Source organism: Periophthalmus magnuspinnatus, chromosome 3 (assembly GCF_009829125.3).
Source record: "Periophthalmus magnuspinnatus isolate fPerMag1 chromosome 3, fPerMag1.2.pri, whole genome shotgun sequence".
NCBI classification, from domain to species: domain Eukaryota; kingdom Metazoa; phylum Chordata; class Actinopteri; order Gobiiformes; family Gobiidae; genus Periophthalmus; species Periophthalmus magnuspinnatus.
In genome coordinates, this window is record NC_047128.1 from 30,902,448 (window position 1) to 30,925,658 (window position 23,211).

The 23,211-nt window shown below is 38.2% G+C and overlaps 6 protein-coding genes across 7 annotated transcripts; all 6 read left to right on the plus strand.

Moving 5' to 3' along the window:
- The first annotated feature begins 189 nt into the window (after nt 1–189).
- On the plus strand, nt 190–1,089 carry uraha (urate (5-hydroxyiso-) hydrolase a). Of its 2 annotated transcripts, none has more exons than XM_055232008.1 (4): nt 190–253; nt 341–475; nt 761–896; nt 965–1,089. In XM_055232008.1, the coding sequence occupies exons 1-4, from the start codon at nt 195–197 to the stop codon at nt 1,052–1,054; spliced, it is 420 nt and encodes a 139-aa protein (XP_055087983.1). In that variant the 5' UTR covers nt 190–194; the 3' UTR covers nt 1,055–1,089. The 2 variants fall into 2 exon arrangements, with proteins under 2 accessions (XP_055087983.1, XP_033844682.1); XM_033988791.2 differs by having other exon boundaries at nt 195–248; nt 336–475.
- Nucleotides 1,090–1,435: 346 nt separating this feature from the next.
- On the plus strand, nt 1,436–3,771 carry pdcd5 (programmed cell death 5). Its single transcript, XM_033988135.2, has 6 exons — nt 1,436–1,594; nt 2,846–2,886; nt 2,953–3,014; nt 3,093–3,184; nt 3,264–3,335; nt 3,424–3,771. Exons 1-6 carry the CDS (start codon nt 1,529–1,531, stop codon nt 3,469–3,471), a joined length of 381 nt encoding a protein of 126 aa, XP_033844026.1. The 5' UTR covers nt 1,436–1,528; the 3' UTR covers nt 3,472–3,771.
- Nucleotides 3,772–4,385: 614 nt separating this feature from the next.
- Nucleotides 4,386–6,883, plus strand: mvda (mevalonate (diphospho) decarboxylase a). Its single transcript, XM_033991657.2, has 10 exons — nt 4,386–4,536; nt 4,670–4,740; nt 4,841–4,955; nt 5,073–5,219; nt 5,303–5,502; nt 5,573–5,647; nt 5,729–5,947; nt 6,109–6,224; nt 6,302–6,410; nt 6,638–6,883. Exons 1-10 carry the CDS (start codon nt 4,461–4,463, stop codon nt 6,716–6,718), a joined length of 1,209 nt encoding a protein of 402 aa, XP_033847548.1. The 5' UTR covers nt 4,386–4,460; the 3' UTR covers nt 6,719–6,883.
- A 234-nt stretch (nt 6,884–7,117) lies between these two features.
- On the plus strand, nt 7,118–9,435 carry LOC117388801 (cytochrome b-245 light chain). Its single transcript, XM_033986335.2, has 6 exons — nt 7,118–7,297; nt 7,448–7,517; nt 7,693–7,767; nt 7,844–7,927; nt 8,032–8,113; nt 8,643–9,435. Exons 1-6 carry the CDS (start codon nt 7,240–7,242, stop codon nt 8,832–8,834), a joined length of 561 nt encoding a protein of 186 aa, XP_033842226.1. The 5' UTR covers nt 7,118–7,239; the 3' UTR covers nt 8,835–9,435.
- A 1,004-nt stretch (nt 9,436–10,439) lies between these two features.
- tcf25 (transcription factor 25 (basic helix-loop-helix)) lies at nt 10,440–19,358 on the plus strand. The gene is made up of 18 exons (XM_033983510.2): nt 10,440–10,759; nt 11,194–11,319; nt 11,391–11,456; nt 13,082–13,206; nt 13,371–13,436; nt 14,044–14,126; nt 14,212–14,342; nt 14,517–14,616; nt 14,891–14,984; nt 15,079–15,171; nt 16,365–16,470; nt 16,551–16,710; nt 16,778–16,865; nt 16,976–17,134; nt 17,211–17,301; nt 17,374–17,453; nt 17,533–17,608; nt 18,790–19,358. Exons 1-18 carry the CDS (start codon nt 10,556–10,558, stop codon nt 18,955–18,957), a joined length of 2,016 nt encoding a protein of 671 aa, XP_033839401.1. The 5' UTR covers nt 10,440–10,555; the 3' UTR covers nt 18,958–19,358.
- A 183-nt stretch (nt 19,359–19,541) lies between these two features.
- Nucleotides 19,542–21,766, plus strand: mc1r (melanocortin 1 receptor). Its single transcript, XM_033983537.2, has one exon. The coding sequence runs from the start codon at nt 20,723–20,725 to the stop codon at nt 21,683–21,685; it is 963 nt and encodes a 320-aa protein (XP_033839428.1). The 5' UTR covers nt 19,542–20,722; the 3' UTR covers nt 21,686–21,766.
- Nucleotides 21,767–23,211: the final 1,445 nt, after the last annotated feature.

The following is a 23,211-nucleotide window of genomic DNA, read 5'->3' on the forward strand; positions in this document are numbered from 1 at the left end:
GATCAACAGTTAGATCAAAGTGCACATTGTGTCAAAGCTACGGCTCACAGAACTAAGCCTGTTTATGCAGAGACTCACTACCATATGACAGTCTGCAAAATGTCATGTGGTGAGTGATACGAATCTGATTACTAAAATCAGCCATGAAGTCTGAATTTTAAACAAGACTCACTGTTCCAGTTTGATCAGAACAAATGAGTACTCAAAGACTGCAGCAGCTCAAAGGACACTTTCTGTCTGAACATAAGGTAACCTATGACTATTTTATTTATCATTTCTTTCTAATTGACTATTTACTATTTACTGCTACATAAAACTGCCATTTCTGCTGACAGGTGACATCGATGGCTGGTCCAGTGAGTCCCCTGTCAACACATGTGCTCAACATTGCCCTGGGGGTTCCTGGTTCAAATGTGTCTCTAAGTCTTTATCGACAGGATACTCCATCTGAAGTTTGGAGTTTAATTACAACTGGGTAAAACAACAAATATTCAAAATGTTTTATTAAAGGTGCACTATGTACATTTTCTGTTGTGGAGGATCTACCACCTGCTTGTCTCCATGGAGATGTTATTGCTTGCGGTGGAATGTTTCTCAGCATGGCATCAAACTAAATCTATTATGGAATAAGTGAATAGATTTAATGCCATACTGTGAAGCATTTCAGGCAAAACACTGACATTGAGACAGCCAGGTGGCATGGCCCCACCAAAAAGTTACATATTGTACCATTAAGTCTATTTAAAACACAATTTTACAGAATCACAAATGCTGATGGCCGTTGCCCAGGACTAATTACAAAAGAAATGTTCACATCTGGTGTGTACAAATTACGATTTGAGACGCAGCAGTACTGGGAGAGTATTGGAGAAGCATCATTTTACCCTTATGTTGAGGTATTAGTGGCATTAAATTGACTTACATTGTCCATTTACTTTGTTGATGCTACTTGTTTGGGTTGCAGATTGTCTTCACTATCAGCGACCCTGGACAGAAGTACCACATCCCTCTGCTCATGAGCCGCTTCTCATACAGCACTTACAGGGGAAGCTAGACACAGTCCAACACTTTCTTGAAAGGAATTTTGCTTCGAACTAAATAAATAAATAAAAACTTTTACAATTTCCTACACGTGTCACTCTATATTAAGAATATAGCAGAATAATGTCATTTCTCCAAAATACTTTTGAAGCCTGTATAATCCCTGGTTCGATTTGTTTTAATAACAATAATACTAAACTTATTGTAATGGGCATGTGTCCGTTCTTTGAGATTTTTTTCATTGCCATCAGGTTAAAGCCGTAAATAGAGAATGAAAAACTATCGTTATACCTTATAGTCAATGTGATTAGCCCACGCTGCTTTTTGTCATCAAAACTCTTCGCTCGATTGCTTCCTCCATCATGCTCTCTTTATCTGAGATCGGCTACTCACCCCTGTCTCGTACTCTGATGGGCCTTGCCTGCTGGAGAAATTTCAATCTTTGCAGAACCATCATACTGTAAAGTTTATTTTGTGGAGCATAATAATGGCAGATGACGAGCTGGAAGCAATAAGGCGGCAAAGAATGGCGGAGCTGCAGGCGAAACACGGGGTGAGAAAACCAGGTCTAAACGTGTCCCCCTTATAAGGAGATGCTGAGCTCACACTGCTAAAGCTAACAGCTAACAGCTTTTATGCTACAGCAGAATACACTTCACATTTTACACACATTCTTATTGTGAGGAGGGTTTTCGTTTGTTTTTCTTGTTTTTTATACCTTAAATAGGCTATCCTTCGTGACAAGCATGTGCCACATGAAATATGAATCAGTGTAATGATATTCATTGTATTTAAAGAGTGAATCACTCATGATCTGAATCGCAGCACACACCCCTTCCACTTATTTACGCTCATGTAAAGATAACTATAAATAATAATTAAAGTATTAACGAAGACAATTTGGCTGGTTCATACACTTGGCTGTACAGTACATAACATGCACAGTGTGACACTGTCAGATATCTCTGGATTTGTTCTGGAACTAAACACGGTTTACAATGAAACTAAACCAGGTCTAAACTGAGTCTAAACCAGGGACAGCGTAGTTCCAAACAAAGATTAACCCAAAAGAATACAGAGGCATGATTACATTGTCTCTAAACAAGACAAATACTTAAACTACAAAGGGCCCCATGTACCACTGCAGAATACCACATACCAGTTTGAGAAATACTAGCTTAATGTACTGTTTCAAGTAAGTGATTCAAACACTTAGACCCTATTGTGAGTGGGTTTAGTAGTATCTTGCACGTTACACTTTGATTGAACAAGCTACAGCCAGACGTCTAGCAGCAGAGCCCACCTGGGGCCACCAAGTTTAGTCTTGAGGTCACTGAATAGAGTGATTGAGCTCACTATAAGACCACCAAACTAAACAATAGCCAAATTACCAAAATTGTACAAAATATCGAAGAAAAAGTCTGTATTTTATACTAAACTTGCTTAACTTGGGAAATGAGCACTGAATGCAAATTTAAGTTTAGAAACTGCAGTCCTGTGCTGTACTCTATGGTTTTTAATGCTGAGTACAATATTACCTAGTTTAATTGCCCAGATAGCTCAATTACAGTAATGTGAGTATTAGTAATTGCTAACCCTGCAAAAGAGTGATGACTAGAGTGAAAGACCAACAGGCTCACCTATGAGCGGTGTAAGTAAGTACCTCTGCAACTCCATAAACGAGATCTCAAAGGTAGTTATCTGGTCAATGCGCTCAAGACATTTTGACATCTTTCTCAATTCTGAGGACATTGGTGTGCAAAGATGGTTATTTACTTTTCATAATCTTGATTTATTTTTTTAGAATGGATCGAATAACCAACAAGGAGAGGAGGCAAAACAAAGGTATGATATTGCATCACCGTAAAAAGTTTTGTCAAAACCAGATCATAATCACTTATATTATTGCAGGGAGGCTGACATGAGAAATACAATATTGGCTCAAGTACTTGATCAGTCTGCTCGTGCCAGATGTAAGTATGCTAAATTGGTTTGTAATTTCTCTAAGAAATGTATGCTAAACCAAATAATATTTATTTGTTTGGCTTTAGTGAGTAACCTTGCTTTAGTAAAGCCAGAGAAAGCCAAAGATGTTGAGAACTATCTCATTCAAATGGCTCGTTTTGGGCAGTTAGGTGGAAAGGTAAAAAAAAAAAAAGTTTACATATGCTGAGTATGTTTTTAGTGGTTGTAACATTGTATTGTATTTCTTTTTTGTGCAGATTTCGGAGTCTGGTTTAATTGAGATTTTAGAAAAAGTTAGTCAGCAAACACAGAAAAAGACAACTGTCAAAGTAAGTACACTAAGGCTTTGTTATATTTGTGTTTTTATTATTTTTCACTGAATCATCAACATTATATTACATACACTGTACATATCAGTTTAACAGGCAGAGGGTGATGGACTCCGATGATGAGGATGATTACTGACTTGAGATCCCTGGAGTGAGAGAGAAAATTGCATTCAGATTTGCTAGGACATTTTGAAGCAGTAGGAGCAGCTAGTTTTAGTTCTATAAGCTCCTGTGATGTTATGATGGCTACTGGTTATTGGACCGCCCTTCCAAAACAGAAGTTACAAGTGATGCTGTTGAAATGGTTTCAAGATATTTCTTTTCTGTTTGTTCAGTTTGCATTGATTCCCAATTTTGCATTTATATAATTAATCACATTTACATCTTAACGGTTGCTTTTTTTACCCATTGAAACATGTCATAGTCTAGGGACAAGTTTACAAAAAAAATAAAAATTAAAAACTAACACTGAAATTGTGTTGTTTTAATTTACTCCAAAACTACTATTTAAAGGTTCAGTTTGTAACTTGTTGGAGGTGGCATATCACCTGCACGATTAAGAGGAATGGAAAGTTAAAACTATACTTCAGAACATTCTCCTAGGTAGATGGTTTTATGCCATACTTTAGCGGATTATAGACAAAGGAATAACATTTCCATGGAAACAAGCAAGAGGAGCATCTCCTCCAGGCCAAATAAGAGATTTGTTTTAGTGCAATAAAAATAAGATAAAGTGGCAAAAAAGTTACATACTGTGGCATTAACAATACAGCGCCTGTGTAATTTATTCTACTCGCTAAACATAATGGTGTCCTTGTAAAACAAAATGTATTATATCAATGAAAAATAGATGGGATTGCCTTACCTTTCACACGACTATGGTCAGAGGAACTTCATTGGCTGTGTTTCTGTCACGTGCCAACTGGATAAGTCCTGATTGGTTGAAGTGAAGACCACATGATTCCCACGGGCCAATCAGAGATCACGTTCACATGAAACACTTAAGGATATCTCATCGTGCAAGCGAGTGTTAGCTCCACTGTGTCAAACACTAATCTAAAGGACAAGGCGCTGAAACTTTCTTTTGTTCTATATCTCGTATAACTTAGTTGTAATAACGAAATAATGTCTGATGATAATACAGTCAAGACAACTATGGTTACATGCACCGCTCCTGTGAACATTGCTGTCATCAAATACTGTAAGTAACTCACCCAGTTCTGATAATCTGCTGCCTACTTTTGGGCATGTTTTATTTTAACATCTAAAACATACTAATGCTAATACAATATCATGATGTGTTCCATTCATGCTCGTTATTGTTCCGTGCTTAGGGGGTAAGAGAAATGAAGAACTGATTCTTCCAATAAACTCATCTTTGAGTGTCACTTTACATCAGGATCAGGTATTCCCAGTAATGTACTCTATGACTGTGACATTTATATATAGATATTTGTGTCTAACTTTCATAAGGCTAAAATTTGTATTATTTCTACTTTGTCAAGCTTAAAACAACCACAACCGTTGCAACAAGCAGATCCTTTGAGGAGGACCGAATATGGTTAAATGGAAAAGAAGAGGACATAACCCACCCAAGACTACAGTCGTGTCTCAGAGAAAGTAAGTTATTTTAAGTTATTTTAATGTTAGTGTTGAGATTACTTTCTTTCTTTTTTTTTTTCCAAAAAGACAGTGTTTTTATTGTTTCTATTCATTATTTCTCACCAATCTTTTCAGTTCGTCGACTTGCACGGAAAAGACGCAATAAGACCAACCCAGATTTGGATGTAGCTGGTTTATCTCACAAGGTCCATATTTGCTCCATCAACAATTTCCCAACTGCAGCTGGACTTGCTTCATCAGCTGCTGGCTTTGCTTGTTTGGGTTTGTATTTTTTGTTATTTTTTAATTAGATTTGTAGATTTTCATTTTATATTACATTATATTGATGTTTCTCTGGTTTATAGTTTACACACTTGCTCGTGTGTTTGGTGTGGAAGGGGAGTTGTCTGTGATTGCTCGACAAGGTTCAGGCAGTGCTTGTCGAAGTATGTATGGGGGATTTGTCCAGTGGATCTTGGGTCAACGAGATGATGGCAAAGACAGTTTGGCCCAACAGGTGGAGCCAGAATCTCACTGGCCTGAACTCAGAATCCTTGTCCTTGTTGTAAGTCATTATATGCTCTAAAAAAAGCATCTGCTGGTCAATGAATTGGTAATCATGTAATATTATCCAGGTGAGTGCTGATCGGAAGCCAATAGGGAGCACTTCAGGGATGCAAACCAGCGTAAAAACAAGTTTACTGTTGAAGGTACACAAACCCATCCACATAATTGCACTTTTCTTCATTCTAGAGCTAAATGTTAGATAACAATTGTTCAATATTTTGCAGCTCCGAGCAGAGTGTGTTGTTTCAAAAAGGATGGAAGACATGATTGAAGCTGTTTGCCAAAAAGATTTTTCTACATTTGCTGGATTAACAATGAAAGACAGCAACCAGTTTCATGCAACTTGTCTTGATACGTACCCACCAATATTCTACCTGAACAGTGTGTCCCAGCAAATTATCAATGTAGTGCATAAGTACAACGAGCACTATGGAGAGACAAGGGTAACTATTTTACTGTATTCTTTTCAATAATTACAATTGTATATTGACTTATGGTTTTGGTTTCAAAACTATATTAGACTCAGGTCTAGTTGCAACATCCTTGAAGTTATACAAAGCCTTCTTCCTTTCTCACTTATGCTTCTCTTTTTCATGTCTTTTAGGTGGCTTACACATTTGATGCAGGTCCCAATGCTGTCATCTTCACTCTAGAGCAGCATGTTCCTGAGTTTGTTCAAGTTATTAAACATGTCTTTCCTTCAGAGAGCAATGGTGGAAAGTGGGTACATTGAGATTGTCTTGTTACATTATTTTTGTGTAAACAGAAATACTTATCCATCCCTGTACTTGATGCAGGTTTATAAAAGGTCTTCAAGTTGATGATACCATTCTCTCTGAGGAACTGAAGCAGTGTATTGGCTTGGAGCCTATGCTAAATAAAATAAGCTATATTATTAGTACTAAGGTAAGCACACTTAAAAGAATATCTTACTTATGGACATATGTATATTAAGTTAACTATGCCGGCTTGTCTGGAATTTCCCCACTGTGGGACTAATAAAGGAATATCTTATCTTATCTTATCTTAGAGCTGATCTGATTGCTTTAAAAACGTATCCTCAACATGGACACGGTGGCTTGTTTGATCATGATAAATGTTCTTACTCTACTTTTTTTTAACGCTTGCATTAGGTTGGACCTGGCCCACGTGTTGTGGAGGATCATTCAGAGCACCTTCTTGGATCTGATGGAATGCCAAAGAAAACTCAGTGATGCTGTTGATTATCAAAGAAAAACAAAACAGTTCTCCCATGTTAACTGTTAAAACTATAATTTTAGGATTAAGTTATTCATAATTTTGACTAAAATCTACAAATGTAGAAGAGATTTTACACTATGTATTGTGTTACATATTTTAATAAATTAATATTTTGCATATTCTATTTTCCATTTGTCTGGAGATTGGTTTTATATCTGCATGTCTTATATTCATTTAAATATACAGCCTATCTAAACCCCTTCCCTGTAGCTGGACTGATGGCTCTAGTTTTACCCCTTTTCTCTCACCTGCCTCTTTTCTTTACCTGTGCTGGTTTGGCCCCGCCCTCCTGCCCTGCGCTCGTGCGGTTCGGATGTGACGTCTCCTCGTGGGATTGTCGAGAGCCCTGCCCACTCTGAGTGTCAACACACCTCACATCTGTGAAATAAACCTGCTTCCTCATTTCATCTAAAGTTTCAGTCGCTATCTGAAGTCCTTTGTCGGTTTTTCAAAAGTGAGCTCTGTTCTTTGCGCTATGGGGAAAATAGAGTGGGCGATGTGGGCCAACGAGCAAGCCCTGGCCTCCGGACTGAGTGAGTAATGAGACTGAACACAGGCAAAGTGCAATTTATCAAACTGGGAGATTAATAATACCACATTTTATTTAGTTTTTAGATAACCTATAGACTGCCTAAACTGGATGTCTGATTTCTGATTTCCTAACAAATGTGTGGATTTTTCAGTTCTCCTCACCGGTGGGATCGTGGGGGTGGCGGGACAGTTCAGAGGCTGGGAGTTTGCAGCCTATGCTGTGTATCCTTTCCTGTGTGTGAAGTGCTGTTGATTGCACCTTATAAGTTTATTATCCAGACTCTGTGTTCCTTCTCTGAGTGTAAGGAGAATTAATTTGAATATTTTGGTTGAATCTATGAAAAAATGAGGAGAGGGTACCAGGCTGCTTCTGTTCAGAGCCTTAACATGTGTGTAGTGCTGCTGGAGCCTTTGTGTGTCTCCTTGAGTATCCAAGAGGCAAGAGGTCCAAGGGCACTAGTGTGGGGCGGACGTGAGTATGGCACGGTTATGGCTTTCACTTCTGTATTTAATATGCAAATGATATAAGATCTAATTTGTGTTCTCAGGGGCCAATACTGCTTCACTATTTGTGTTAAATCCTTTGGACCACTAACCAGAAATTACTATGTTAGAGCTTTTCTACATGCAGCGTAAGTTTTTTAGATGTCTGTCAGCTTTTTCCTTTTTAAGTTCTTTAAAGTTGTGTTTACATTTCACTCCTTGAGATCAATAGTTTATTATTTCTTTCTTGAAGGTTGTGTGTTCCTGGAGGGTTTATGCTTGCTACTGTGCTTGGGTGTGTCTGCCTCGCAATTGCAAGTCTCATATACTTGAGCGTAAGTTGTTTTGTTTTTTTTATTACAACTTACAGTAAGTATTGATTATTTATGTGGATTTAGTTGTGAGTTGAACAAGGAAGAGAAGAGTTTAAAAGGAGGAAATGGTTTCAGGAAAGAGCCGTTTCATTACTGGTATTGCAGTAAGTAAGACATGCCCACATTGAGAATGACTAAATGCTTTAACTTCCAAAATATGTAACCTTATTATCAAGTTGGCAGATTGATATTGTAATTGAAAATGAATGCTTTCATTGTTTAGTCTACTGCCTACTAAAATGTGATAAAAAATTTACTTAGACAGGGCTTACCTACGTAAATTTGAAAAGGTAAAAGGTCAGAATTACATATTACATGTACTGTTCTAAAATTTACCTCAGGTTCACTTTCTTTTTTTAAATTAATTGTTAAAGATGCACTATGTAATTTTTTCGGTGGGGATTTGCCACGAATGATATGGAATTCTTTCCCTGGAGTAGTCCACAGTATGGTGTCAAACTTGACTTTGGGCATTTTCTTTTTTATTCAGGCCGCTATACGAGGTGAACAGTGGGAGCCCATTCTTCCACGACAACAGTCTCCGAAACCCACAGCAGAGAGCATAAAAAGTCCCCCGTCCAACCCCCCGCCCCGCCCTCCCCCGGACACACGGAGGAAAAGAGTGGACGACTTGGAGGCTGCAGCCTACGACAACCCTCTCCCTGTTACTGCCAATGAGTAACAACATCATCACATCTTACTGGAGTCAAGTGAATGTTACGTTTTATATTTACATCAATGGATTGCTGCCAGTATCTATGTTTGTATAGAGGTTTTAGAAATACGTAGCAAACTGATGTTGATGGCATCAATGACAATAATTTTACAGCCATTAGATTTGGTCTTATCAGCTGAAATGTCTGTGTGAGTATATATTGTACTATATCGTCGCTATAAATTGTCTTTTATTGTGTTTTTACTGATTTTAATGTAATTTTTATTTTTAGTCTACTTCTTCTTTCACGTCACTTATTTCATCAGATTAGAATCTCCCTTTTCAGTCTGAAGCAAAATACACCAACTGTTACAGGAGAAATCTTGACGTATTTTGATCAAAGAGATATGTAGTGTTCTGTGAGAACAATGCAGTTTAATTTGCACCTTTATTCTTTGGCCACAGTTGACCTGTGAAGTATTTCAAAACAGTGTGTGGCAACATAGGCCTACTTCCTCATATTAGACATTGCAGGTAATATTTTAACGCAACATTTAATACTCAAGAAATATACTAAAGGAAGTTGTCCTTAAAACATATATTACTGATCAATAAAAGGTAAAACTACGAGTGTACATCATCTTTTGGGTTTCGCAGTTAAAAGAGGACAAGTGACAATGTGGCTGTTTATACAGGAGAGTTGCTGGCAATACTCTTGGCATTGAGTTGGGTGGAGGAGAATGGGCCAAAGCAGAATGTGATTGCTTCAGACTCGAGCAGTGCAGTGACAAGTGTTAAAACATTCAAGTCATAGACGAGACAAGACATAATTTGGGAAGTAGGGCAAATACTGGAAAGAATAAACAGACAAAAGAAATATGTAATCTTCATGTGGGTGCCAGCACATATAGGTGTGGAAGGGAATGAGCTGGCAGATAAGTGGGCAAAAGGAGGAGCTGTAAAGGAGGAGGTAGATTTCCCAGTAAAATATAGTAAATCAGAAATCAAGACAATTATTAAAGATAGGGTAAGAAAACAATGGCAGAGTAAATGGGATTCATGCCCAAAGGGCCGCTTTTATTACAATCTGCAGGGAAGAGTCGAGGGTAACACAGCGGAATGGGGTTGAACCGGGAGGAGGAGGATGTGTTGGCAAGATTGAGGCTGGGTCACACAAGACTAAATAGCACACTGAAAATTATAGGAAAGCATGAAACGGGGGAGTGTGACTACTGTAGCTGTCAGGAGACTGTTGAACATGTAATCATATACTGTCCAAAGTATCAGTTGCAACGTAGAATTTTAAAAGATAGACTTCATCAGAATAGTATTCGTTGCGAATTAAAAGGCATTTTGCAAGGACTTAAACAAGACTGTGTACTCAAAGCAGTAACAAAGTATCTTATCTCCACCAAACTGATAAAGTGGGTATAGAAAGACTATGGGGTCGTCCCGGCCTACACTCCATACCGGATGGTGGCGGTAATGCACCATTCTCAGTTGCGTGCCAACCCCATAAAACACTACTAGAAGAAGAGGAAGAAGAAGATCTTTTGGGTTTTCTGTGTTGTGCCATGCCACACCTTGGAATGCCCATAGGGGGCAGTAATGACACTCAGATCCAGCGCTGCTGCCGAATTGAAACTGAAGAGAAAGCGTGTGGCTCCGTGTCGATCACAGAGTCTGGTGTCGAGTTTGTTTTGGTAACATTTTAACTTATTGAACACGCTCCATTTTAAGTGTGAATCATGTCCAGTCGCGCTTTGAGGAGGTTGAAGGGGAAACAGCGGGGACAGGAGGACCTGAGCCCCGCGGACCTCACTGTGGGGGACAGTTTAGAGGAGCAGGTTGAAGAGGAGGGGGCAGACACGGCTAATGTCCCTGTACCGTCCAACAGCAGAAAAGCAAAGAAGAACAAGGCTCAGAAGAACTTCAGCAACATTTATGAAGTGGTAATTACTTTGTTTTATACGTGACACGACACGTAGGTGTTGTCATCTCTTGACTTTGCCATCAACACACAGTCAGTGTTAGCCTGAGTGTCAACATGATAACACTGCTGTCAGCTTTAGTACACGTGTGATTATATATATAAAAAAACACGTTAATCAAGTCTACTATGCCCCCTATAATGTGTAATTTATCAGGTGTTAACCGACACACAATCAAAGGTATGTACCAAAATGACCTGTTTTTGTCCCTGTAAATCTTTTAAATGCCCATCATGGACATGTAGCAGTATATAACATCCAAGAACAAGTACCAAAGTTTAATGAAATCAGAACTAAAACTTAGACATTAACTTTATTTTACACATGCAATTGATTGAACAGCATTTTGTTGCTACTTGGCTATAACATTTTTCTTGCTGATGTTTGTTTGTTAGATATGTGATGAAGACATTGAGGCAGAGAAAATCTCACCTGATGAAGCTGCTGAAAAAACAGATTATCACACTAAAAAACAGTCCTTGCAAGAAAAAGATTCAAACCATGAAGCCCCAGTATCTAAGGTAACCTCCACAGCAAGTGCTGGCAGAATGTAAACCTCAAACACCAACCTCTTTACACTATATCCATTTAGTCTGGGGACAAAGCAAAGAAAAAGAAGAAGAAGAAAAAGAACAGAGCCCCACCAGAAAATGGACAGGTATTGGTAGTTTCTTTAAAAAAAAATGTATGTACCGTAAATTTCGGATTATAAGCCGCTACTTTTTTTCCACGCTTTGAACCCTGCGGCTTTTACAGCAGTGCGGCTTATATATGGAATTTTACTGGATAACGGCCCCTGGGGGGCGCTCTCTAGCTGTAAACGTAAAAGTGAGACAGACGTGGGGAAAGATTCTGCTCTGAAGAATTCACTAGTTTTGATTTTGAACGATCATTTTGCGCATCATGAAATGGATATGATGCAGTTTTTAAGATAAAGAAACAGAAAGGAAACAGAGCAGGGGTCGGCCTTTAACACGCAAAGAGCCATTTGGACCCACTTTCCACATAAAATAAAACACTGGGAGCCGCAAATACTTTTTGACATCTAAAATGAAGATAACACTGTATAATAACAATAATGTAACGGAATAATGTAGGTTTTACTTTCACGGACAAGCCTTCTACACGTGGCAGATAAATATGGCAAAAACAACTTAAGTGCATTAAAAAAATACAACTCACCAAACCGCTGCATCATGCATCGCGCTGATTATGTGATTATGTCTACTCTACTCCGCAGTTTCTTTAAAAAAACAACAACAAAAAAACTCGTAGCGTATCGTTTAATCCCAGGTGCTTATTCTCCATGTGCCAAAGCAGTTTTGAAGGTTTCATTGCCTTATTTGCTTTTCCCGTATGTTACGCAGAGCGGACTCTGTGCGTGAGAGTCACCTGTAGCGACAAACCCAGATTTTAAGTAGGAATTGTCTGTTAAATTTATCTTTCTTTTTCTTGGAGGTCGTAGTCTCCTCTTCTGGATCCTCAGTTGTCCTTTTCCCCTTTGTTAAAAAGATCTCCAAAGACTTTTGTTTTGGCTCATTTTCACTCGCTTGTGGCTCTACTTTTGTGCGTCGTGTCTGATGTGTTATACGTGATACGTCACCGCGGAGACAAGAGCAGATAATATACTTGCTACTACATCAAATAGATTTCTGTGGCGATTTCCAGCAGGATTTTCATGATACATCTACGGACGAGCTTATTAGTGTGTCATTAGGGACGGGCCAAAGTTGCTCCTGACCCCTGTGCGCACAGCGTCTGAAAATCAGGGCTCTTTACGCAGGACTGTGAGCTGTGTCTGTCAGTTCCCAAGCCACGCAGAGCCGCAGTATAAGGCTGAAAGAGGCGCATACGGCTCCGGAGCCGCGAGTTGCCGACCCCTGAAATAGAGCCACTGCACGTGAGCTCGACATCAATGAATCCAACTTGGTCAATGTAAAAAGACGACAAAAGTTTTCAGAGGAAATAAAAGCAGATTTTCCGTGTTGGTGCAGCTTTATTTTCTAAACCTGCAGATGTGTTCATCCCGTGTTGTTGTCGTGTTGGTTCCAATTTTCAGGCACAGTTTAAAAAAAGCGTGTCGATGCACCGTCTTTCTGTGTAAATATCTCATGTTACAATATGAAAACCTGCGGCTTTTATTCAGGTGCGGCTTATATATGTACAAAATTGATTTTCTCTTCAAATTTAGCTGGTGCGGCTTATATCAAGGTGCGCTCTGTAGTCCGAAATTTACGGTATATAGTAGTATGTTGCATTGTAATTACATGATCATGATTTCAGGATGCAACTCCAGATGAAAACATAGATTTGATACTGGAAAACTTGGAACAGTCTAATGGTCATAGCTTACAAATCGACAGTTCTGGAGGTCCAGACCGAAAATCTGTCCTTCATGTTGAACACCGGTAAGAACAAAAATGTCAGTTATGTTAATAATTTTTTGAATATTGTATACATTTAGCGTAATACTTTCACCCATGAACATTTTATTTTTCTAGTAGCAGGGTTGTGACTTATGGGAGTGTTAAGTCGGGAATAAGTAATAACCATAATTTTATAAATTTTTCAGGAATCTCAACCCAGAAACTGAGTTGAAAAGATATTTTGGGGCAAGAGCAGTACTTGGAGACCAAAGGCAAGTAAGCCAGAACTGTGTAAATGTCCTCACGTGTAAAAAATGTGTAATCATCTTTAGGGTTACAGCAGGCAATATAACAATAATTAATAGGTTTGTATTTATTCAATCATCTAGATAATTTTTTTTGTTTAATTCTGCTATGTAATGTTCCCAAGATTGTGTGGATCTTGATGATAAAATTTATTTATATTGGTTGGCTGATATATTGGGCCAATATATTTCCTTTTTACCGTATTATTAAATCTCCCGAATAGGCTGATTTTAAATTTGGCCAACCAGATACCTAAAGAATATTCATAATATTTATCTGAACACTGAAAAGCGGAGAGAACACTGCACAAATCCTGACTACACTGCTTTTGTATCCACTTTGTAGTAAAACAGGATTGTGGATGAGTTTGTTGTCATTTCATATCGTATAATAAATATGATATTATATTCAAAATTGCCCCTGCATATCAGCCCAAAATATCAGTGGAATTTATTAGCCATCAGTTTCTCTGAATTCTAAATAATTGGCATCAACCATGAAAAAAAAAATTCTGGTTGATTTCTAATTTCTTTGTAATTTCTCATCTTTCTTACTTTATTTTTTCAATAACAGACCGCGGCAGAGAAACAGACACTTTCACCGAAGCACATGGATGACTAGTCCGAAAGACAGCTGGCCTCGCTTTAGCCGCCCAGGTAAACATCTAGGATATAGAAATGTCTTTACAAACAAATGATCTGAAATCATTATTTGGGGACACTTTGCTTCTTATTCTGCCAGGAATATCCATGTCTTTGCTCCAGTCAAAAGATGGCATTCACTATTTCACTTTTGAGCACAACCGTGAATACCAACAAGTACAGTTCAAGTTCTTTGATGCAGTCGAGTCTATGGATCCCAACAACATTGTGGTAAAGTCTTCTGCTGTCTCATAATAATCTCATACATCATATTATAATTTTTCTGTACAAGAAATGACTTTGTATCTATTTGAGCATTTTGAAAAGTGTTCAAATAACATCAGTTTTGACAGAGAAGTGATTTGAGCACCTATTTGAGTATTGTGTATTTTTTGTTCTTTTTAGGCTCTGCTTCAACTGAACCCATACCACATCGATTCCTTACTGCAGCTCTCAGATGTTTGCCGCATACAAGAGGACCAGGAAATGGCCAGAGACCTTATAGGTGAGAGTTAAGATTACCAGCAACAATACTGGTTATTGACAAAAAGACATGTATGTTATGTGTCATCAGTATCTTGGTTCACAGACAAATTCCTGTTCATTATAAAGGTGTCTTTTGATAGTTTGTCTTGTTAAAAAACATGTCAGTACTGATATTGACTATGAAGCCCTTTTTTTTATTCTTACGGTGTGCTTTACAATAAAATAATTTATATAACATTTATATGGCTGTTTTTCTGGCTTAATCAAATTTATTTTTTACTTAAATTTTGCAGAAAGAGCATTGTACAGCTTCGAATGTGCTTTTCACCCTCTCTTCAGTTTGACCTCAGGAATGAGCAGACTGGATTATCTCAGACCAGAGAACAGGTCAGTCATTGAATTATGTGTGGATGTATTTTTCATTATAAAACGCAAGCTGTTTTATGTTTCTATCTTTGTGTTAACGTTCTGTTTTTTCTAGAGCTTTTTATTTGGCCCTATATAAGCACATGATGTTTTTGGAGAAGAGAGGATGCCCACGGACAGCACTGGAATATTGCAAATTAATCTTAAGGTACGCTATAGAGTCCTGACAAATACAAGCTATTTTGCACTCTATAGACATTTTGGGAAATCTATGGTGTTAATACATTTCTCACAATACAAACTGTTTTACTCATATGTTACTGTATTTTTTGTCCAAAGATTTTTTTAGGTATTGTATTTATAGATGTAGCTTCATGTTGATAACTTACCATCAATACAAACTTAATGGAAAATAACAACAACCACAAAGTACAGTCATCAGTCTTGAGATTTAGTATTCTTTTAAGTTGGTAAAAGCAACTATTCAGGTTAGGCATTGCCAGAGGTAACTGTGATGTGGCCAAGTATTTTTCTAAATGCAAGCATTTTCTCTGTAGAACTGTGTTGAATTATTATCTTTTATTGAGAGCAAAATGTTCTACTTCTTGTGTAAAAGCCAGAATTGATTGTAGCCTTTATTCTCCAACTGTATAAAAAAACAAAACAAAAATAGAATTAGCTCAAATCAAATGCCAAAACGTGTGTTGACTTTACTGTAGGTTTCATGCAATATGGTGACTCTATACAGTACGCAATGGCAAATCTTATCTTAAATTTTCATCTAACTCCAGCTTCCTAACTATATGACTGCATTTGCCTGTGGGCTTTATTGTGGGAATACAAGTCGACGGCTGTCCATGTCAAGATGGCACTGATAAAAGTTTTTTACTAGCTCCATGTTTTATATCATATTCTTAATGGCATTTTCCATCATGTTCAGTTTGTACATTAGTAGTTTTTTTCTGAAGTTGTTGATGATTCTTGCTATATTGAAATCTTAGTGACATTGTAATCACATATTCAGTGATATATCATCTTACTAAAAATCTTTTTTTCCCCCTTGACCAACAGCTATTGACAAATATTTAAGATGGCCTTAAATCTAAAGCACTGGCTGATATTTACTTTGGGCTGACCAGCTGCCTAAAGAATATGCATGAAACTTTATTTGAACAGTTCATTGCAAAGAGGACACAGCACAAAATGAAACTACACTGCTCTTCTATCCGATTTGTATTGAAACAGTGGTGTGGATTACTTTAAATTTAAATTACATAATTTGAGGAAAATAATAAAAATTCACCCTACATTTTAGCCCAAAATATTGGCAAAGCTTATCGTCCTGATATGGATTCTAAACAATCAGTATCGGCTACTAATATTGTGTTTGTGTATCAATAGTTTGGATCCAGATTCTGACCCTCTGTGCATGCTGCTGCTCATTGATTTCCTGATGCTGCGTTCAAGAGAATACCAGTGTCTTATCCAGTTGTATCAAGATTGGGAGGTATACGTTTCTAATAAGAATATTGTGTCAAATGTAGAGTAATGTTTGATATACTGAATTACTTTGGTTTACTTCTTCAGGAACACAGGAATCTCTCCCAGCTGCCAAATTTTGCATTTTCCATTGCTCTTTGTCATTTCCATCTGAGCCAACAGGAAGATATGAACCCAGATGAAAGTGATAAACTCAGACATGAAGCTGATCAGATGCTGCAAGATGCTCTCATAATGTTTCCTGGAGGTATGTGTTTGTTATATTCATTGATAAAGATAACATTTCAATTACATTCTGACTATTGGATTTGCAGTCTTGATGCCTTTATTGGACCTCTGTACGGTGCAGCCGGATGCCACAGTCACCTCACATGCCTTCTTTGCCCCAAGGACTCACATAGGGTAAATGTTTATTTTGTTATTTGCGTAATCAAAGATATCACAATCACAAATAAATCTTTAATTTGAGTTTGTATGATAACAGAAATTCTAAACTTTGCATACCATTATAGGCAGCCTCAGGCTCTGGCTGAATTGGTGGCACTATTTGTCGGGCGAAGTTTCAGCCTTTGGAGAGAAGCCACAGTGATGCAGTGGCTGGAAACAAATGTACAAATGGTGCTTCATCGAGTAGATGTCAAAGACCCCCTGGTGGAAGATTACCAAAACAAGTGAGATCTGAGCAACTTATTTGTCGCTATTTTTGTTCCTCTAGCCAACTGTTTTCTGTGTATATTAACCTGTTAGGAGAAAGCAGAGGTACCAGAGTGCACCAAGGAACATCCATCGACATGTCCTCCTGTCTGAAATCAAAGGAGCCACTTCCAGTCTACCTCTTGTAAGGCCCAGCTACAATTGTCATACTGTTTATTAGCTTTTACTGAGTCAACGTTTTATGGCCTGACCTCAGGAGGTGACCACGCAACCAGTGATGGGCTTTGACCCTTTACCACCTTTAGACTCCATCATTTCATACACACGACCAGAGAGGTATACATTTTATTGTTTTCCTTTAACACGATGTTTGTGCAGTTCCAATTAATATACACATGTTCTTATGCATTTTTAGACAGCATGCCGGAGCATCTAATGAGAGCACTTTGTCCCTCTTTTTCCGGTCCTTGTTGCCAAACTTCAACCTTCAAGTAAGTATTTTTAATCTGCACACCAAAACAGAAGAGAAATAGTTTTAAATCTTAGCTGCTCTCCCACTCATGGCATATGTTTATTTAGTGATAAGAGTATTATTGAATTATTTAAAAATCTAATTGGACTTATTAGCACTGTAGTTTGGGCCTGGGGGACGTGGGAGGCAGCTCCACACATGCTGCGTTCATGTGGTCCTCAAGAATTCGGGGTTCTGAGATGAGATGGAGGGGTTCCAACTTATTTGCATTCATGTGCTTTTATCTTTCAAAGTCGGGATGTTGATGTCACCAATAATAAAATCCTTGAGTTCACTTTTTAATAGTGTTTAATACAGCTAATCATTGCGATTTGTTGCTGTTAGGCTTCTCAAAATTATTATATTTTAACAGTAGTGTTGGGTCTTTCCCCAAATCTATTGTTCTTGTGATATGAACAACTGACAGTAAACCCCTAAATATAATAATACTTAGTCCAAGAGCTCAAATGTTTAAGAGAAATTGAAACATCAGCTGAATTCCGTTTGTCTTTACACAGCAGATGTCAGGTGTGGAAGTTAGGCTGCTTGTTTTCACCTGAGTTCCTGAGTTGTTTTAGGCAAGGCAAGTTTATTTGTATTGCACAGTTCGTATACAAAGTAATTCAAAGTGCTTTACAGAATAACAAAGGCTTTTTACTGTCTTGTGCGATGGTTTGTGTGCATTTTTCAGCTCAGAAAAACATTTTCCAGAATTCTAGAGGATCATTTTCCTCTTATATAAGAATATTCCAATGCAGGTGTTTTAATGCATGCTTGCGTGCCACTTGAGTGTAAAATAGAAGTGACAATTAGCAACAAAATTGCTACATTATAGATGTATACTTGTGTGAAATACTTGAAGCATATAGTAGGTTTTAAGACCGGGGCATGTTTCCATTAGGGCTGCTTGCATCCTGATCATGTTATCCAAAGGAAAAGATAAAAAATAGATAAGGCAAATAGGGTTAGGGTTCAAATAGAGTTACATGTCAAAAACGTCAGCATTGGAGACTTTAACATTTAACACAACCCCATGCTTCAGGGAAGCTCAAAATAATCTTTGATTATGAGTTGTTATTATTGTTGGATTCCTTTGCTTCTAACATTGTGTTTTTTGCTGTTTTGTTTTACTAGTGGTGCATACATTTGTGTGTCTTTCAGGATGGACAGAGACAAGGTGATGATCAGGAAGTCGCTCGGGCAGGACAAGAACTGAACCAGGAAGTGAATCGACTGATGGTAGCAATGAGAGACATGCTGGCTAACATACGGTTTCAAGAGCCCCCAAGGGAAGACAACCCTTACAGAGATGAAGAGGAGTGGGACTGAGACCAAGAGGTGGATCACACACCCAAGATAAATTAGCTTTTATAATAATGATGCAGAAAAATAATGCACAGCAGATTATTAATTAATGTGACTTGAGGAATCCTGAGCTTTATGTTTTGTTAATATTGTCATTTTGAGCCTTGATACATGGATTAAACACATATTCCCAATGTTTTAAGTCCTCTGTTCAGACCTTCTGCTATATTTCTTAAATTATACATTAGATTTAGTTTAAACTTTAATGTCATGGCGTTCTCCAGTACTCACAAGATGACCCAAAAAACTAGTGAACTTGGCTAAAGCTATGATTCCCAGTGTAATATCCTTGTGGGTTCAATTTATTATCTAGTGTATACATCATTGAATCAGAAATGCTATCCGTTTAAAATTAAAAGGGCAAAGTCTGTGTTGTCTTTTTATGTTTAGACATCTAATACTATAGTATACTAAGGCAAAGAACAGCCTGCGATTATCATGTAAAAGCATAATTTTGTTTTCTTTAAAATAGTTTTTAAAAATACCAGATTTGTTACACAACAAGCCATCTTCTTTAGACCAGACCACTGTCAAAACAGATTCTAAAAACAATATATTTTTTCTTTAAGGCAGAATTCTTAAAGACTAAAAGATACAATATTTGGTTAAAATAAAAAGAGCATGTTATATATCTGCCAGACATCGAAACGTTAATCTAAACACTCCGCCATGAAGTTAAAAGCGGAGGAAATGCTCTTCAAGGACAGTAGACTTATCAGTGTATCCATCTATATACTGTGATATCCATACACTAACCCTGTTTCTCAGACAGACACATGATCTGTGTGACTGTGCTGGGCAGTCAAATGATGTCATTGTTCTCAGTTCACCTGGAGCTAAGGCTGAGGTTGTGAAAAGTTTTCATGTGATCCACTGGCAGTATAGAAAGGCTTTCATATCTCTGCCTCAGGGGTCTGCGTGTGCAGCGATTTCAGACCACTTACTGCCAGCAGACACTAATCTCTGCTTTTATAACTGGCACAGAAAAGACTTATACATAAGTCAAAACATTTTCATAACATTTGCAATTAGAAACCATGCACCAAAAACAGATCGGCCTTAGGGCTACTTAGACATAAGCTTTTTATTTTAAATGGTTCACGCAAATTCTGTAATGCAAAATTCTCAAAGTCTTTTAGTGACGTTTTATGCTTTGCTCAGTGCTCAGACAGCAGTAATGGCTTTGGATGTGCTAACCGCACAGGAAGTGACTTAAGTGACTTTGAAAGAGAATTTGGCCAAAAGGTGGGACATGATTTTTCATGAGAGCTGCCTCTGTTAGTTAAACATAATGTGGCCAAGCCCATCTATGTGCTCTGAGAGGAAGGAGGAGTTGTGTTTGAACAGCACTGTCTTCTAACTGTCTTCACTCCCAGAGGACGCAGGACGCACAAGGTCTGGGCGCCATGCAACAGGGACAAGAGTGAGACCTTCATGCACGTTTGAAACCAAACTTCCTGAATGAATTGCGTGAAGCTGACAGAAGAACTACAACAAAGAATTTTGTTTGTGTGTATGCGTAAAACTAATGTCTCACACCTAAAAACGGAATATTTTTTTACTCCCGAATGTTGATAGTTGGGAGTTTTAAATGATGCTGGATATTTGGTGACCTCTCTTGAATTAGTTGATACTGAAGCATTCTGCGAATTCTACGAATTCCTAAACTTTACGCGGAACCGCGCACCCACCTGTGCCTAAAACGGCGCTGTGTTCAGAGCTCGTTAAAATGACCAACGGGTCACATAACTCCATCCTCCACACGGATTTCTCCTCACTGAGTGACTATATGGAAGACAACGAAACAAACTCCTCTTTGGGGGAGCGCAACTCTCTGGGCTGCGTGCAGATCCGCATCCCACAGGAGCTGTTCCTTGCGCTGGGTCTCACCAGTTTGGTGGAAAACATCTTGGTTGTGCTGGCTATAATCAAGAATCGTAACCTACACTCGCCCATGTACTACTTCATTTGCTGCCTGGCCGTGTCTGACATGCTTGTCAGTGTCAGTAATGTTGTTGAGACTATGTTCATGTTACTGAACGACCACGGACTGCTGGAGGTGCACCCGGGAATGCTGCGCCACCTGGACAACATCATTGATGTGATGATCTGCAGCTCCGTGGTGTCGTCCTTGTCGTTTCTTTGTACCATCGCCGCTGATCGTTACATTACCATCTTTTACGCGCTGCGCTACCACAGCATCATGACCACTCAGCGCGCAACAGCCATTATTGTTGTGGTGTGGCTCGCCAGCATCACGTCCAGCATCCTCTTTATTGTGTACCACACGGATAACGCGGTCATCGTCTGCCTCGTCACTTTTTTCTGTACAACGTTAGTTTTCAACGCCGTGCTTTACCTGCACATGTTCCTGCTTGCGCATGTGCATTCACGGCGCATCATGGCTTTCAACAAAAGGCGCCCGTCCACAAGTATGAAAGGCGCAGTCACTCTCACCATTCTTTTAGGCGTCTTTATTATTTGCTGGGGCCCCTTCTTCCTCCACCTCATTCTCATTCTCACATGTCCCACGAACCCATTTTGCAATTGTTTCTTCAGAAACTTCAATCTTTTTCTCATTCTCATCATATGTAACTCATTAATTGATCCGCTCATTTACGCGTACAGGAGCCAGGAGCTGCGCAAGACTCTACAGGAGCTCATCTTATGCTCCTGGTGCTTCGGTGTCTGACATTTTGCTTCTAAAGGGTTAGAATTAGAGGAGACTAAGTGAAGGAATCTCCAAGTCCTCTTTTTTCTGAATGTACCCAACGCTGCAGCAGAAACACGAACGTTTGGATATCTAATGCATAAACTGATGGATGGCTTCAGAAGTGAAGTTCTTCTGTAGGGACAGTGTGGAGCGCATACACGGCTCATTCTATCCAAAAGTACATTTTCAGAGGTGCCTTTTTCTTGAGTTGCGTTGATATTAAAGGTACTTGACTACCCTATAAAGTTATAAACTGTGGTTGATGTGTAGAGGGAAGCACTTAAAATTATAAAGTAGCTTTCTGTCAAGGCTTAATTATAACGAGGGTGGATGTATAAATAAAGGTGTAGTCAATTTCCATCATGTTTAATGATATCTAATTGTTCATGGAAACTGTTCAAGTCTATATACACTACTTATTTCAAAATGACTCTAAATCAGTTTTAAAATAACCAAGAGAAGCAGTTTAATTTATAAGGACTGACAAGGCTTAATTATAAGGCAAGGACTGTTGTTTAAACAAAGGTGTTGCCAATTCCCATCTTACTTAATGATCACTAATTGCTATGTACATTAACTATTCAATAATTAAATCAGTTGTATTATAACTAATTACAAAATACTATTGAGTTTTCAGTTAAGGCATGAAGGCTCTGTACAGTAAACAGTTAAACATGAGAAACTGCATTGACTTGTGCGTAGATTACAAGGAGTCCCATGATAAGTGTGAAATTAAACAACATGAATCGAAATGTTCTGTTTCAAGACTATTAGGGCCATGCAGTGTGAAATGAAGCCTCTTAAAATAACTTTGTGTTTTCCCCAGGGCTTCTTTGTAAACAGAGCTGCCATTGTCTCTGCTACTGGGGGTATTTTCACAAAACCACACCTCAATGTGTTGCTTGAATGTAATTTAATTTAATTTCTTGATTGAATTGTGAAATATCTACAAGGTGCATTTTTTTTTTTTCTTCTGTGTTTTACATATTGTATCAGTATATGAAGCTACTGTTATAATTGACTATAAAGTATAAATGTAAAAACTTGACACAGGGCACACAATAATGCACTGTTTAATAAATTAGTGTTGTGCTCAACATTTTTTCTTTAATAAATGTTTAATAATGCATTATAATAATGCATTAGTCTTATATAGCACTTCTGACATCTGACAAGATCACGCTTTGACAAGGAGGTTTGGTCAAGGTATTGTACAGCTGACTGTAATGAAGGAGGGAGTGAGCTGCTCAGTGGTCAGAGCACAAGTCCACCAACCTGAAATCAAACCCTGCAGTACATACTGTTGTTGTGTCTTTGGGCAAAGCACTTGTTTGGTCGTGCAGATTGGAAGCCTCACTTCTGTCAGTCTACCCAGGGCAGCTGAGGCTAAAATATCTTATATGAAAAAATATCTGAATGAATAATTGATGAAATTGTAAAGTGACTTTGCATGTCTGGAAAAGATGTATATACATTCTTATTATTACTATTAATGTTAAGAGGTC